The sequence below is a fragment of the Carassius auratus genome, chromosome 15 (assembly GCF_003368295.1).
Source record: "Carassius auratus strain Wakin chromosome 15, ASM336829v1, whole genome shotgun sequence".
In the NCBI taxonomy this organism is placed as follows: Eukaryota; Metazoa; Chordata; class Actinopteri; order Cypriniformes; family Cyprinidae; genus Carassius; species Carassius auratus.
Window position 1 is genome coordinate 8,805,401 of NC_039257.1, and position 18,274 is coordinate 8,823,674.

Here is an 18,274-nt window from a genome sequence, read left to right on the forward strand (position 1 = left end):
TACAGCTTTCTCAAGCACTTTGTGATGCATTTTGGAAACAGGAAATGAGCCCATGCACCACCTGTTTTGAGAAACCCATTCTCAAAGACTTAACGTTAATTTTAGTCATTATTTTATTTGGGTAGCACACATATTCTGAATGCCTTTGGCAGAATTCAAATGAGCCATTTTAATCTAGATTAATCTAGATTAATTTCCAAGATTACAGTGAGATTAATCTAGATAAAATATATATTTTATATATATATATATATATATATATATATATATATATATAGTGATGTCAAAGAAAAAGTTATGGAAATCTATGCTGCCATAAAGATTAGAGATTAGATGGAATAGAAAACAGAGAGGCGCTTTGAAACTGCCAAAATGAAATTGTCATAATGGAAACTATAACACTATATGTAAGTATTTTGTTGCACTGGAGTCAGTCTGTCTCTGTTTAATGGCATATTCTTGGAAGGTCCTGATCAGAATTTTTTCTCAATCATATTTTCTGTTCTCAGCCTGACAGCTAACCTGATCTGCCATTATGGTCATGTTACTCAGATCAGCTCTCTGTGTCACAGCAGGGCACAATGTAAGCACTTCTGTGCCTCTAAATTATGCTAATATATGCCCTCCTCAGAGCCATAATGATGAGGAAATATATTAAATGCATAGGATCATTATTAGTATATGCTAATGTAACCTTAAAATATGTGAAGTTACTCAGACACTTAATTTTAGAAACTATTAAGCTTTTCAATGCTTCAGACAAAGCACTATTACATTTAATACAGCTGCATACATTAAGGCAGGAGACTGCTGTCTGTTAAGTGTGACACCTCATGGACCTGTTTTGTTGTGTTTTCTTCCCTCACGTGCTCTGTTTGACCTAGATTCTGTCTCAGTTTGATTATGTCACTTGGTTCAGGTGTGTCTGGTTAATTATTTTCTATTGCTCCACTATATTAGTTGTGTTCTGTTCTCTGTTTTTCATCAGGTATATTATGTCTCTATGTGTGATCTTGCCTGTCCGTCCTGTGTTTGCCCTATTGTGGATTATTAAAGACTATTTGCATTGTTCATCGTCTTCTTTGTGCGTTTCATTCACCGTGGCTGTGGCATTAAGCTATTTATGGGCACTGTAGGGCATGATAAAAACAAACTCATATCACATTTAAATTAGACTGATCTTTAAGACAGATTAATGCACAAACACTTTTGCGTGCCACTTGACACTGGCATGTATTCAGACTCTGTATGACTTTCTGGCGCCGAATGGTGTCATGCTGAGTTGTAGTAGAATTCCCTAACAGGATTTGGACAGGGATAACTGCCTGAAGAGCTCAGTCATTGATTGTTTTATCCCTAAATGGGTGGATCTGAAAATACCCATTTAAAGCCCAAGCGTGAAGTTTGAGTAAGAGTGACCTTCAATATGGGATGTGTAGAGAAGGTGGTTTATTCAATCCATGACGCGCCATACAACATCTGTAATATCAAATAATCAGATTATTTTAATAGTGAACAGGCACTGCCATAGACATTTAGGCTGATATTATCAGTAATTGTTTTTATATTATGGCTGATAGAACAGCTGATATTGATCTACAATGATCAAAAGATCCTAAATCTTTATAATCTTTAAAAAAATTAAGATTTTACTTTCATTATTTATCTTGTTGCGATTTATTTATTTATTTTTTTGGCATAGAAACAAAGGGCTTTTTGAATAATGTAAAATAGGACATCATATATATATATATATATATATATATATATATATATATATATATATATATATATATACATACAGACATAATGCATATAAAGAATTAATACTTTTATTCAGCAAGGACACATTAAATTGATTAAAAGTGACAGCAAATACATTTATAATATTACAAAAAAAATATTTTTGAAAATTCAGCTTTGCCATCACAGGAATAAATGATTCTTGAATTTATTAAAATATATTACAATATATTAAAAACATTCTGTAATAATATAGCATTTGCAAGGTTTTTTAACTCACAAGACTAAATCTGAATATCAGAAATGGATGAGCGAGTTCTGATCATAATCTCACATGTGTCCAAAGCCGTGTTTCTTAGCAGACTGATGTTGAGCTGTAAATAAGAATGAGATACTGGTGTGTTTTGGATCGCTGTGACAGATTCTTCACTATCTCTGGCTTTTCTCTTGGTGTGTCAGGCAAACACACACACACATACTAATGCCAGCAGCCTGTTAATCTCACACACCTCCACACTCTGTCAGCCACGAAGCCCAAGTCACAGATCCGTGGAAGACATACTGACAGGAGGAGTCAGTGTGTGTTTGTGTCTCTGCTGAACTGGGTACCATAAAATTGACTGTGATGGCCAGACTGACCTGCTTCTCTGTGTGTGTGTGTATCTGTGTGGTGTATGTGCTTTATTATATTAAGGTGGGTTGAGGTTTGGCTTCTTATAAAGGCTTCTGGTTTCTTAAAAAATAACAATAGTGTGTGTTTGTGTGTGTGTGTGTGTGTGTGTGTGTGTGTATTTGGGGTTCATCATTAAAGCCTTGACTCACTAATCTGAAGTGTTTCAGAATGAATCCATCACAATTTGAATAAAGATTTGAAAGGCTCATGAGGAAGGCACTCAACTACCCTCGCAATGCAACAATCTGGCAACCTTCACATTTGATGTGAAGAGGCTCTGTTTGGGTGGGAGAATCTGGGCCTCACACACTGTAAGCATGTTGAACGGTCTGTGCGTAGGTTGATCGCTCAATTTTTAATTTGTGAACGGGCTCAAACACACACTTGCGCACAGACACACCTGGGGTGATGGAAGTGGACCGTGGAAATAGGACATGAAAGCCATCTCTCCTCCACACATGAGAAAAAATAATAGTCTGGAAAAAAGTCCTTAGCTGCAGCTCTCAAGATGATTACACACGCTCTTTAAACCCAATCAGGCTTTGCTGTATGAGACAACATCCTTCACTTTGAAGCTGTAACTGAGACGGCTACCAATCGCCCCCAGATATCTCACAGTTAACCCTTCAATTACAGTATTTGCTGGGTTTAACATTTTTGGATCTAATTAGTTTAAACTCTTTTCTAGATTGCTTATTTTGTACTTGCACTTATATTAATAGGCTGTTATTTTCTTGTATATTTCACATATAACAGTTTCATGGACATGGACATATTCCAGACAGTATTTGTGTCTTAAAAACAAAATCACAATTGAATACAAATAATTTCAATTAAATCAAAGTTACTGAGGCACAAAGCTTAAAATGAACTATTATATTATTATATTATTCTTCTGTTAAATGTGTGTGTTATTTGAGCTGTAATGGTTTTATCGTAATTTGTACAATTATTTTAGGGTTCATGGTGTGTTGTCCAGTTTTACTACATCATTGTGATGACATCATTTTATACAGAAAGGTTAGTAAGTGTTTTTTTTTTTTTCGTCAGAAAAATCATGTGAACATCCATATTGTTAACATTATGTGAATATACATTTGAAACTGAGTATTTTAACATTAACAGCTTGGTTTTGTTCACTTCCACTGTAAATGTCTCACTGTAGCCCAGATAATGTTTTTTATTTCCTTTTTTTTATGTAGGCTATACAGTATTGTTCAAAATAATAGCAGTACAATGTGACTAACCAGAATAATCAAGGTTTTTAGTATATTTTTTATTGCTACGTGGCAAACAAGTTACCAGTAGGTTCAGTAGATTGTCAGAAAACAAACAAGACCCAGCATTCATGATATGCACGCTCTTAAGGCTGTGCAATTGGGCAATTAGTTGAAAGGGGTGTGTTCAAAAAAATAGCAGTGTCTACCTTTGACTGTACAAACTCAAAACTATTTTGTACAAACAGTTTTTTTTTCTGGGATTTAGCAATCCTGTGAATCACTAAACTAATATTTAGTTGTATGACCACAGTTTTTTAAAACTGCTTGACATCTGTGTGGCATGGAGTCAACCAACTTGTGGCACCTCTCAGCTGTTATTCCACTCCATGATTCTTTAACAACATTCCACAATTCATTCACATTTCTTGGTTTTGCTTCAGAAACAGCATTTTTGATATCACCCCACAAGTTCTCAATTGGATTAAGGTCTGGAGATTGGGCTGGCCACTCCATAACATTAATTTTGTTGGTTTGGAACCAAGACTTTGCCCGTTTACTAGTGTGTTTTGGGTCATTGTCTTGTTGAAACAACCATTTCAAGGGCATGTCCTCTTCAGCATAGGGCAACATGACCTCTTCAAGTATTTTAACATATGCAAACTGATCCATGATCCCTGGTATGCGATAAATAGGCCCAACACCATAGTAGGAGAAACATGCCCATATCATGATGCTTGCACCTCCATGCTTCACTGTCTTCACTGTGTACTGTGGCTTGAATTCAGAGTTTGGGGGTCGTCTCACAAACTGCCTGTGGCCCTTGGACCCAAAAAGAACAATTTTACTCTCATCAGTCCACAAAATGTTCCTCCATTTCTCTTTAGGCCAGTTGATGTGTTCTTTGGCAAATTGTAACCTCTTCTGCACATGCCTTTTTTTTAACAGAGGGACTTTGCGGGGGATTCTTGAAAATAGATTAGCTTCACACAGACGTCTTCTAACTGTCACAGTACTTACAGGTAACTCCAGACTGTCTTTGATCATCCTGGAGGTGATCATTGGCTGAGCCTTTGCCATTCTGGTTATTCTTCTATCCATTTTGATGGTTGTCTTCCGTTTTCTTCCACGTCTCTCTGGTTTTGCTCTCCATTTTAAGGCATTGGAGATCATTTTAGCTGAACAGCCTATCATTTTTTGCACCTCTTTATAGGTTTTCCCCTCTCTAATCAACTTTTTAATCAAAGTACGCTGTTCTTCTGAACAATGTCTTGAACGACCCATTTTCCTCAGCTTTCAAATGCATGTTCAACAAGTGTTGGCTTCATCCTTAAATAGGGGCCACCTGATTCACACCTGTTTCTTCACAAAATTGATGACCTCAGTGATTGAATGCCACACTGCTATTTTTTTGAACACACCCCTTTCAACTAATTCAACTAATTGCCCAATTGCACAGCCTTAAGAGCGTGCATATCATGAATGCTGGGTCTCATTTGTTTTCTGAGAATCTACTGAACCTACTGGTAACTTGTTTGCCACGTAGCAATAAAAAAATATACGAAAAACCTTGATTATTCTGGTTAGTCACATTGTACTGCTATTATTTTGAACAATACTGTATGTTTTTTTTTTGTTGTTTTTTTTTAATGACGGATTTTCAATCCTCCTTATGGGAAAAGTAATTTCAAAATTTGAGAAATGCACAATCAAATATCCTTCTAAACCATGTACCATTTAGTGACCAATGCATATAACTTAAAAAAATTGAGACAATTTAATTGTAATTTAATTATTTATAAAACCTGTCAACAGATTGGGTTCAGATTTTTTTTTAAGGAAAATATTTTAATTTTAATCTAAATTTAAATCTTATCTAATAAAATATTATATAAAAATGTTCAATCTTCTATAACTTATTTCAACATTAATAATAGTGAGAAATTTTCTTGAGAAGCAAATCAGCCTTGAAATCAAATGATTTCTGAAGGATCATGTGACTCTGAAGTCTAGATGCTAAAAAGGCATCTGTCATCACAGGAATAAATTGCATTTTAAAAATATATTTAAATAATAACAGTTATTTTAAATGGCAGTAATATTTATCAATACTACTATTACTGTATTTTTGATTAAATAAATGTAGCTTTGATGAGCATACAAGACTTATTGACAAACTTTGTATTTGTTTACATGTTTAGTTCAGCTATAACATTTTTACTTACCATCCGCTGACTCCTTACTCTTGCGGCTTCCAGAACCTTTCTTCAGCATGTTCCGTCCGGAAGAGAACAAGTTGCTGAGCTCATCCAAAGGACTGGTTGGCGTACGACTGCCTCGACCTCCCGACCCTGAGCTTGAGCCTGACGCAGTGGAGACGTTTTGCATGGACCCTCCGTGCACACTGGAGGAATTCGAGAGCCGCCCGCTCTCACGTGATCCATGCTGAACTCCAGATGCACTGCGAGGAATCGTCCCGGTCATGAGAGCGTCATACGGCGGGGGGCGCTTCAGGGTGAGTGGCGTTAATGCACGACCCATACTGACAGGGGACGGGCAGGCGGAGTGGCTCCTTGGGTAGCCATGCGCGGCAGATGACCCGCCGCTTTTATACAGCGCAGATGGCAGGGGTGGAGCAGAGGACCGTCCTGATGCTGTGATTGTTTGCTGCTCCTTAGTCTCTGCTGATTTCTTCTTATGATGATGATGATGATGATGGTGGTGGTGGTGTTTACCAGACACCTGCTGCGGCTCCAGCTGTGGTCCAGGGTCGGCGCTAGTTGGGGATGCACCAGGTTTCCCATACCCGACCTTGTCCAACATGGGAAGTTTGGTGACATCCAATGGAGTAAGAGGGGATTCGTCAGAGTTGGGGGAACATTGGGCTGGTGCAGGTGGGAATACTAGTAGAGGAGGCCGATGGGAAAGCAGATTCGGGAATGGGGAGGGAATGTCACACAGCGAACCACGTGGAGTGGTGGGTCGTGTAAGTTCGACTTCTGGCACCATAGAAGTGGGACACTGCTCCCATCGTGACTGAGCATGGTCTAAAGATGAAGGTAAATCATCGAAGGCAGGGTATTTCATCTCCTCGTACACACTTTCACCTTGGTCGTCCTCTTCATCGCCATTAGCGCCGGCAATTCGACTGAAGTCTCGTAAGATGTTCCCCACCATCTCTATATAAACAGGCTCCGTCTCATCGTCGGTGTCAGGGGCGGGGCTTTGATTTTGTGATGCAGACTTCTTTTTGTGTTGCCGCGGCAGAGAGGCGGACTTAGCCTTGCTGCCATGGTTTTGGATGTAAGACTCGTCAAAGGATGTGCTGAGTTGGGTGTTGGGGTTACGTTTGGGTTTGGGTGGAGGCATGCGACGGTACTCCTCACTGCAGGGGCGGGATTTAGATGCTGTGGGCAAGAGAATAGAAATGTTTAGGATTTCTTTCAGCACTGTATGGAATTCAACAGTGCATCTCATTTAAATTAAATAGTAGGGGTGGGCGATATGACCAAAATCTTATATTACGATATGAGTACTTTTTTTTACAATAACAATATTTCAGTTTTTTTTTTTTTTTTTTTGCTTTAAATAAGGCCTTAATGACATCAACATTTTTGATTCCATAGAAATGTGATAATTCTTGTCACCAGTGTCAATATCTAAAAACTAATACTAGCCTAAATGAAAAAAATCTCTCTGAAGACAAGTAAACAGCCAGCGATTCAATAAGAATAAAAAACGAATTAACTAAGCAATAGGACAGAACATACAGTAGATCAAATAAATGAGAAATTCTACATAGCTTGTATAAAATAATCAAATGTATAAAAACACTGCATAGTCTTCACTGTGTAAGATTAAATAAATCTCTTATTTAAATTAAAAAAGTGATTAAGTCAAGAGCAGTGAGAGATTTTCTCTACTTTTTTGTTTGTATAATGTGAATGACAGACAGCAGGAAGACTGCTGTCACTTTAAGAGCATTTTGACACATACAAGTGTGGTTTAAATCGTTCAAGGCCTATAAAGCATTAAAAAACTTTAGTTCAATACTCCCATAGTCTATGAGCACTGTCTTCATACGTCTCTCTGACACCATGCAACATATAGCGAAATTAGTTCTCTTTCACTGCTGATTGCGGTATAAAATCATTTGTTTGTGTTTATAAAACTGCGATGCTTAAAAACGTGTGCAAATGATACAATTTAGTGACCATGTAGCACAGCAACTTCCCTAACCTTGTTACTGCGATAGAGACGACAGCTGAATATCTCAACTGGTTAACAAATTTCATCTGGTTAATTGGGCCTACCGTTATATTGCCCCCCACAAGTTGTACAGCATAGCAGTAAAGTATTACAGTATTGCAAGGTGTTATCAGAGTGTCATGACATACGTTAGCAGGAAATATTAGCACTGCTAAGCCTTGGCAGAAGGGTCTTCCAACAGCTTCTATTATTTTTTATGTCATTGCTAAATGTATGGGGCTGCACAGGGCCATTACTAGTCTATTGTGCATGTGATCGTCTTTGATGCCTCACATTTTATTCGTTCTGCTCGCATCACATCCCACCATTGCCCTCTCAGTACAGTCACTAATCCTGAATGTGTGCGGTTATGAAGTAAGTTAATAGGCTTCTCCAAGGACTTTTTAGAGAGAATGGAGTTTAACACTCTGCTTGAGACAGGATTAATTATACACAGTTGAGCTACCAGTGCTGAGGAAGGAGGAAAGCAGGCCACGCTCGGTGTGTGTGTGTGCAGCTGTGTTCTCATTTACAGGGTCTCTACGCACTGAGTAGGGCATATCTGTAGAAGTTGTCTTTTTGGGGTATAATAGGATATATATGTGTATGTTTTGGATATAACACAGATGCAAAAGCCTCTTAGTATCGTCTGAAATTGTCATATAAAATGAGCTTTTTTTTATCAGGCTCCTATGTTTAGGTTCAGTAATTGTACTCTAATGGCAATGTATACAGTTGGTTCTTTTCTATGCAATTAAAGTGACATAATGGAACATAAATATAGAAGCCTGATAAAAATGCTCATTTTGGAAGGAAATGTCAACAAACACACACACACACACACACACACACACACAGTTGTACACACACTCATAAGTTTACATTGCAGAATGTGCAATTTTTTAATAATTGAAACAAAATTTTTATTTATTATTTAGTACTGTCCTGAATAGGCTATATCACAGAACAGTTGTTTACATACAGTCCACAAGGTAATAACTGAATTTATAAAAATGACCCCATTCAAAAGTTTACATACCCTTGAATCTTAACAATATGTGTTGTTTCCTGGATGATCCACGACTGTTTTTATATTTTGTGATAGTTGTTCATGAGTCCCTTGTTGGTCCTGAGCACATTCTTTGGTTTTCCAGCATCTTCTATATATCTGAACCCTTTCCAGTATTGACTGTATGATTTCGAAATCCATCTTTTAACACTGAGGACAATTGAGTGACTCATGCATAACTTTTACAAAAGGTGAAAACATGTACTGATGCTCAAGAAGGCCACATAATGTGTTAAGAGATGGTGGGTGTCAACTTTTTAAACTGGATAATCAGGGTAAATTTGTACTTATTTTGTCTTCTGGGAAACATGTACGTATTTATCTAGCTTCTGAAGTCCAGTACTAAATAAAAAAATTTGATGGTTAAACAAAATGAGAAGAATTTACACATGCTGTTCAAAAGTTTACACCACCACCACCTCTTAATGCATGTATAATGAAACAACATACAGAACTACCACATTTTGCTATGAGTTTGATTGCATCATAATAATTGCTGTTAATAGTGTTCGTTATCTGTTTGATTATATCTTTAATAGATTTTTCCATACATTTCTGCCATATTTACATAAACTGAGTTACCACTGATAAGCTATATAAAGGCTATATAGACATAAATTAGATGGGTAAATGCCTGTTGCAGGTTAATATGGAAATAAATGTGGTTTATTTATGATATATATGTGTAGTATTTACATGGTGTTGATAAATTGCCTTTCCACTTCCTGTGCAATGATACATACCGATACACTTATTTCTTATGCTGTATACCCTGTGAAGTTCACTTTGCATTATCGACAATTGGAACGCACCCTGAGTGCACTCCTGCCAGTAACTGGTGATGTCAGCTAGAGAGCTAAGCTTTGTGGGAAGAGTTCATGGAATAATCAAACAGGCAGTTTCCTACACACACTGGAGGGCGGAGAGAAAGAGCTAGAGTAGAGAAAACTAGGTCATTTTAACTTCATGAATGAATTTCATCCTGACTAATCATCTCAGCGGAAAGCAACTGTTTCAGTTTCCCCCCACCCCCCTCTTGTTTACTCACTCGCTCATTCTCCATCTTTCCGTCATTTCTCAGCTGGCTCAGTGAAGGGCAGCTTGACTGACCCTGACCAACGGCAGAGCAGTGTGTGTGTGTGTTTGTATTTGTGTCTTGTAGTGTGTCTCTTGCCAACAACAAGTGCAAGTAATAGTTAATGGGGTAGCATGGGATGTATGCTAATTTTTAATCTCCTGTAATGCTGGCTGAAGCTATAATTACGTTATTCTCTAGAGACTATAGATGTGTGTGTGTGTGTTCATGTTATGTAAAGGACATGACAGGGGTTTATATCAGCTTTGTGCTGGAACTCTGTGATACACAGATGGAAAGTCAGCAAGAATGACAAAATGATTTCACTTATCATTCAGAAAAAGACTCAGAGAGATCACAAATGACAGAACGAGGACAGTGACTTGGATTTTCTCAGCAAATTTACACACACACACACACACACGCGCGCACACACACACACAAATTGTACACCTTCTAAGAACCACCTATGTACTTCTGTTATTAATACATTTAGTTGAACATAATTTCTGCACCCTAACTCTAAATGTGCATTCACACTAAATAATAAAATATAAAGACTAGCAAATAAAATGAAATAAAAGTCTGGCAAAAAAACCTGTGAAATGTGTGTAAATGAAAAATACTTTGGCATGTAAGCTAAGAAAAATAAAGAAAGAAATGAATATGCAGTTGTAAGATATGAAGTTATACTGTGAAATATAAAGTTGCATTATTTTTATTTTTTTAGTCCGAGGCTAAAATTTATTACCATGCTTTATTCATTTGTTCCCTCATTTTAAGTGAATGGTGACCATGATTTACTAAAATAATATTAAATGACCACGAATATAATATAATATAATATAATATAATATAATATAATATAATATAATATAATATAATATAATATAATATAATATAATATAATATAATATAATATAATATAATATAATATGAACCCAAACACAGAAATATGAATCCATATTGTTTAGCATATAGTTAGGTCTCTTCATGGTTGGTGCCAGTGTGTGTGTGTGTGTGTGTGTGTTTGTGTGTGTGAGTGAGTGTGTTGTAAGTGAATTTGATGACTGTGACACAGGAAAATATAGGGCACTGTGTTCTAGAAGACAGCAGGTGCATGATGTAGGGCTGGGCGATATGGAGCAAAAAATATATCTCGATATATTTTGCTATATCTCGATATACGATATATATCTCGATATCTTTACAGGAAAAATAACCCCCAAAAAACTACTGCAAAAACAAATATGGCAAATATTACATGTTAAGGGGCCTATGAAACATTTTATTTTTTTCTTCACCATATGTTTTATTGTTACCTAATTCTGTGTGCATAAATGCATAAAAACAACTTAATTAGTTAAAAAAAATTCTTAAAATAGCCTTATGTGAAATGTTTTTTTTCCCTTCAGAAATTCTGTGTATTTACATTTTACTGATTATCAAATGAAGGCATAAAACATTCATTTAATTTATCTTTTAATTATTTAAAATTAAGCAAACTTTATTTTTTTGGTAAACAAAGGGGATTTACTATTAAAAATAAAACATGGGAGAAATGTTGTGTGATTATTCCTTATAAAATTATGTTCGTTTCATTTTAATAGTAGTAGTAGTGGGCTATCTACATTCTGCTGTACAATAGTAATAGATTTCTGTCAAATACTTTTATTTTGACGGGTTTACCTTTACAGTTCTGTGTATGTGATACCACAGTCTATGATGTGATATGAGCTAGTCTTACTCAAATCAAACGGTCAGATGCTCATGAAGTGACTCTCAGTGCAGTTCTGGAGATGTTCCTCATGTGTTCACGTCTTTATTTAGAGAGAGGAAAGACAATGTAATCAGCGAGAGAGTTATGCGAGCTTCCGTGTTTAATGAATGAAGACGCGCTTCTGCTCCATTCGTTGACACAGACACGCAGAACATGCAGGATTCATATTTAAATAGACTTTTCCGGGTTAATATTTGCAGATATTAGTCCATTTCGCGATTTGATGTAAGTGCATGACCGACTTTTGATTAATTCATTTAAAATTTGACCAATTCCGTGACATTCCGCGTTAAACTGTAGATTCCATTTTTATGACTGGATTCCGCGATTCCGTCCGCGTTTCATTGGGCCCTACAGTAGACATCTGCCTGCCGTTCGCCCTACGCCTTAAAACTGAAGTATCTCCATATAATGGAGCCAGTTGTCTTTTTTTTTTTTTTTGACTAGTTCTCTACACGCGAGGTGAGAGGGGACAAAAGCAAGGAGGCGGGGGGCGAGCGAGCGGGGGCGAGCACAGCACAGGGAAGGCAAACAAGCAAAGTGGCGGAATCAGAATATAAACAATATATCGATATATACGATATGTCAAAATCCATATCGTGTTTAAAAAATATCTCGATATATTTTAAATATCGAGATATCGCCCACCCCTAGCATGATGTACCTTCCTCTCACAACACATCCATCTCTCTCTCTCTCTCTCTCTCTCTCTCTAAAGCAGAAGCAGTCTTATATTGTTGTTTCCCATCAGACGATGTAGCGAATGCTGTATCTGTTATCTAGTATTACACTGCTGATTTAATACAGATGTTTATCTGTGCTTGTATGAGTACGATAATGCATTTATATTGATTTCCCTCTAAATTAGAGGTGAAATAGTCTCCGCCAAAGAGATATACAGTACAGATATACGCCACATGTCATTAAGTTTAATATGATGCTGTTTAAAGAACGCTGCTCATGATTTATTGAGGTTTGCATGTATGTCAGTAGCTCTCTCTCTATATATAGGACATACATGTTCTCTTGACAGCAGGTCAGCACAGAAGATAATGCACACTAACATACACAAGCAAGCTGTCACATATGCTTAAAAAGATCAGAAGGACCGGATGAAGGAAGAAAGAGGGTTGCTATGTTATCTAAATATAGTACTAGAGCATTTCCAGATTTTTTTGGACATGTGCCATAGTAATTCCATGGAATTTATAGTTTTGAAGTACCATGTAAATATGGTAATCAATTAATACGATGATAGATTAAAATACTATAGTTTTACCATCTGATAGTATCCTTTACTTTTTGGCAAGAGGAATCATGGAGGAAATGTATGTAGAGTACCATAGTAATACCATATTTTTGTACCATGGTTATTATTACATATTATTTGCACATTTACCATAGTAACTCCATTGTATACTTTGAAGTACCCACGTATCATTGTATATGAGCAAGGTAGTCAATCAGCAGTATGGTAAATATCAAAGTACCATGGTACCACCACAATAAAAGCAGAATAAGAAACGTTGGAGAAGAAATTTTATATAATGTGATTTCTGCACGTGTTGTTGTAATGCCATGGTTTTTACTGAATTGAAGAACCTTTTATGCTAAAATAGCATGTTTATGAATATGAAAATCATTAAGTACTATGGCATTTATTAAAGTATCATATATAAAGTATTATATCAAGTATGGTTTTATCATATAATACTATCACTGTGTCATGGTACTACCATAGTTTTTTTTGTAAGAGGACTCATATGGATTAGAAAATCAAAAGTACATAGAGTAATGTGATGTTACCATGGTTTTGGACATTAACTGCACAGAATACTTTGAAGTACCTTGTAAATATCAAGGTAACTAAGCATTGCAGTCAATCAGTACAATGTTGTAAAGAGGTGGTTTACTGGGTTTTTTCTAGGCTTGATTGTGTTCATGGAGTGCAGTCTAATATGTGTTCATGCTTCGTTTTAAAAAAAAAAACGCATAATTTTTCACATAAATTACCTTTATTCCACACCGATCTATCCCTCTGACAAATGCCTCGATTTAATTCCTGTTATTACGAAGCTCCTCCCTCAGAAATACGCGATGGGCTGCGATTGGTCAGCTGGCTCAGTGTGTTGTGATTCGCTAAACCTCCTTGAGCGCATCTGAACATCCCGCCCCTCTCAAGCTCAGAATGTGCTCTGGTTGTACTGTAAACCGTGACTTCCTCTATATTGCTTATCAATTCGAGCCCGATTGAGACGCAGAGAATATTAATGGAGAGGATCGTGCAGAACCTGTGCAAGCACGGCTTTTAATAGTATGTTTGTTTGTTGTTTGTTGTCTTATACTTTTAGATACGCTGTAGTTTGTGAATGCTACTGCTTAGGTTTTATTCTGATAAAAGCTTTAATACAGCACAGCAACCATACGCGCGTCCATGTGTAACGCTTCTCATTGCTTTTTTTGTAGAATAAGTGGAGCAGTTTGTTGGAGACGATCTGACGATCTGAATGAGACAGAGAGGGAGAGAGAGAGAGAGAGAGAGAGATGCAGAGCAGGGCAACGCGAGGAACAGGATTGAGAACTGCTGCTTTAGAACATTGGTTTTGAAACTTGTGAATCCATATGAAAGACAGAATCGTGATTCATATATGCACAGATTTTTTCATTCACCCCTAGTTTTCCCTTCCTTTTCTCTGAAGCAGCGCAGCATGGCCTCGCCCACTTTGTTGCGTGTTCCTGGGGGTGGGGTTTATCTGGGCCCGGGAAGAAGCTTATTGTAGTCCCTTACCAGCCATTTTTGTAGGCATTAAACTGCCAGAATTTTAAAAGATGATTTCTCCGTTGGCATTGAACTTTCAGCGCTGCAACTTTGCAGATATTATTTATGCTCTAAACAACAACATTACAAACTAACTAACGTTAATAAAGTGAAATCGCAATCAACCACCCCTTTAACCATCTGATACTATTTTTGTACCACGAAGAGTAAGAGTAGAAAGAGAATTGTTTCTATAGAATTGAAAAATAAAGAAGGCTAGAAGAAAAAGTGGGCAAGTCTGTGAGAAAGGGAGTGCATAAACAAGTGAGATAAAAGACAGGATTGTAATGAGGAGAACAAGAAAGGGTGCCAAACTGGGGTGGGAAATGAAGGCACGAGAGTAAAGGAGGGATGAGAGATTGGGGGAAGTGTATGTAGCACGGAGCCTGAGGGAGAATGAGACAGAAGAGAAGGAGGAGAGATGTTGAGCTCTTTGAGGCTCCTCTGGAGGAATCATCTGTGGTCCTTGGTGTGGTGAAAATGCCACAGAGCCTCAGGCTAAGTGAGTCAAACAGTATAGATCATTACTCGGACATCAAGATCCTACATGATTTAAAGAATACGCTCTGGTTATAATCTGAAAGTGGTTTATATATGTTTGAAGGGGTAGGGTATTATTTGAGCACCAAGTTAAATTACTTAATGTATACTCTTATTCGGCAATTGCGTGCATTAAATAGATTTTTTTAAAAAGGAAGAAAAAAAAACATTTATTATGTTTTATGTTTTATATATACTTTATATTCATTATATATTCCTGAAAATGTATGGTTTCCACAAAAATACTGTATTTAGCAGCAGCACTGCTTTAAAGATTGATAATTATAAGAAAGTTTCTTGAGCAGCATATCAGCATATTAGAATGATTTCTGAAGGATCATGTGACACTAAAGAATGGAGTAATTATGCTGAAAATGCAGCATTGCTATTACAGGAATAAATGATATTTTAAAATATAAATTCAATTAGAATTATTAGAATTTTTTTGACTCGAGTAGAAAATGGGTAGTAAATGAGGTTGCATGTGTTTGAGATTGAATATACTAAAAGGTCTGATGTGCTGTATATAGTACAGAGAAGTTGGCTGCGTTTCAAATTTCACTGCAAAGAGCTGGTTGATGTTTTTAGGGTTAATGTACACTAAATGAGGATGCGAACATTGAAAAATGAGGTCAAGTGTTGGAGTGGGGTTAGGTATATTGTAATGTGTGCTTCTGCTTTGGATTTGAAAAAAAAAAAAAAGCACTTTGAATGAGCTCAGCTCTCTGAGTGGGATCAGTAAAGATCAAGTTAAGGGTTAAAGGAAGGCTAATGTGTGTGGAAAAGAGTGTGTGTGTGTGGAATAGTGAAGGTCTCTGAGGCATTTGTTCACTGTATAATATAAAACAGCCTAGAGCAGCACATTTGTCTGTTTAGGCTTGCAATAGAACAAAACAAGGTATAAACCTCCATTGAAGGTACAAAAACAACGTAAAGATTTAGTCGCATATGCAAGTGATTTACTCGCAATGTAGAGGGTTGAAAAGCTAAAAGGTGCATCTAATTTACCTATAAAATGTACATATTAATACCTTTTGCAAGAGTTCCTCCCCAGTGATTTTTTTTTTGTGTGAAAGTATTTGTTTCAGCTTTAACTCAAACTGTGTTTGCATCTTTCTATGCATGTTGTGAATGTGAATCATGACTCAAGTCTCCTGCTCGTCGACCTTGTAGCTCTGAACTTGTTCATAAGAGGCATCATCTGTGTTTCGGTTAATTCTGTCTGAAGCTGTCACCACCGGTAAAACACTTAGGCCGAGAATGTTGCCCATGGCAACAGTTGCCCCATTCATAATGACACTGCAGCCAGCAGGCGACCAATCAGAGTGCTTTTGCTGGCTCAGGGTGACCAGTCAGAGGAGGACAGAGAGTCGATGTCACCTGTTCCTAGAAAGATTCTTGAGTATATTTACAGGTGTCTGTGGAAGCCAATATATGTCTGGTGACCTTTCATCTGTGCACATTTTCAGTTATTAAAAATGACAGCACTGTCTGACCCTGACTCATTAGAGTGTGCAAGTGTGCAGTGCTGCTGTTAAGTGTTCTTCTCAAAGCAGGTCAGTCCACTCGATGGCCACCTTGGTAATGCTATTTCTCGCCTCAGGCAGAGCCATAACAAACTGTCACTATCAAACTGTCATAAGACATAGGGAGCACTTATTCAGAGTTAAAACAACATATATTCAGATTAGTGCTTAATAAATATGGAGTTTTAAGAGAAATTTTTAACTGCTTATTTTATGAATAAATTGGCCGTAGGTAAATGCAGTTTTCTTAGTTGAGTTAAGGTATATTCAGTTAAATATTTTCTAAAATATTTAGAGATTTTTTTTTTATTTCGAATAGTATTTTGAAAGAACCCTTAACATAAAGCAAAAAGCGAGTCTATTTTTCCCTCAGTCACCAAGTTGAAGGATTTCTTTGTTTCATCCTGTACAGTGCATTTCTTTGTTTTGGATGCTTGCATGTTTATATAGTAATGGTTCTGTTGTGGGCTGCAGTGAGGAAGGTATGTTTGGTGTGTGTGTGTGTGTGTGTGAAGCTCAGAGGAAGCGCTGCATGTGTAATGATCCATGAGAGGTATGCACGAAAGAGATGGAAGAAGAGAGGAGATTTGCATACAACAGTGAAGTGGTGGGAAAGAATAAGAGATGCCATTTTTTTTTCCAGAGGCTTGTGATGCATGTGTGTGTGTGTGTGTGTGTGTGTGTGTGTTTAGAAGGAATGCATGTCGTTTGAATTGATATTTCACAATAGAAAAACTCAGCATTATGAATGCTGTTCCAAGTTCAGGCATATTTTCAACACAAAATCCAGCTTTAATGCAGTAGCTAGAAGCATTCGTGTTATTGCATGCACACACACATATTTACCGTCACATTTGTCTGTTTCCTTCCCGCTCTTCCCCGTGCTGAGCCCAGTGTTGACGGTCTCAGAGGAGGTGCTGAGTTTGGTGTTGGGATCTCGTCTGGGTTTGGGCGGGGGCTGTTTTCTCGAGGTGGGACTCCCCTCCTCTTCTCCCCCTCCCACTGAGTGCAGAGACTGTGAGCGGACGGTGAAGCCTGGCCCACAGGGGGGAGGGCCGCGGTCCTGAGGAGCTGGCATCGTCATGAAGCCCATACGAAAGTGTTTGCCTGCGTATCCCCCTCCCTCCGTCACACGGGCCACATCCTCGCCAATCCTGAAGAGAGAAAGAAAGGCAGTTTATTAAAGCATTTCACAAAGTATTGAACGTGCACCCATCTATGAACCCCATATGCTTCCTGAAAGCTAGATGGATTTCAGCATCAGACCCTGTTCCAGAACAGAGCAAAATCAAGCACATGACAGAAGAGCAGCACAGATTAAGACCAATATTACAGATTAATATTCTGTTCTAGTCCAACATTCATTCATTCATTTGAATTCACAAAGAATATGCAAACACACAAACATAGCACAGGTCAGAGGGAGCTCAGCTCAAACAGATCAGAGATCGGGGAGGAAAAATCCTCATGCAAATATAATTGAGAAAGAAGGCTATGTGTAGCTTTCCATTCATTAAAGAACCTTAAAAACACACACACTAAAAACTATTTTCAGCTTTGAAAACTAAGCAGCAAAGCAGCATTT

At 37.4% G+C, this 18,274-nt stretch overlaps 1 protein-coding gene across 1 annotated transcript in view; it reads right to left on the reverse strand.

Moving 5' to 3' along the window:
• The window catches only part of nyap2a (neuronal tyrosine-phosphorylated phosphoinositide-3-kinase adaptor 2a), a 40,033-nt gene that overhangs the window by 10,409 nt on the left and 11,350 nt on the right, over positions 1-18,274 (reverse strand). Inside the window, exons 3-4 of the mRNA XM_026282101.1 lie at positions 17,536-17,843; positions 5,859-7,040 (exon numbers count right to left, since the gene is read on the reverse strand). Of these exons, the coding sequence (XP_026137886.1) occupies positions 5,859-7,040; positions 17,536-17,843 (1,490 nt within the window). The remainder of the gene's footprint in view (positions 1-5,858; positions 7,041-17,535; positions 17,844-18,274) is intronic.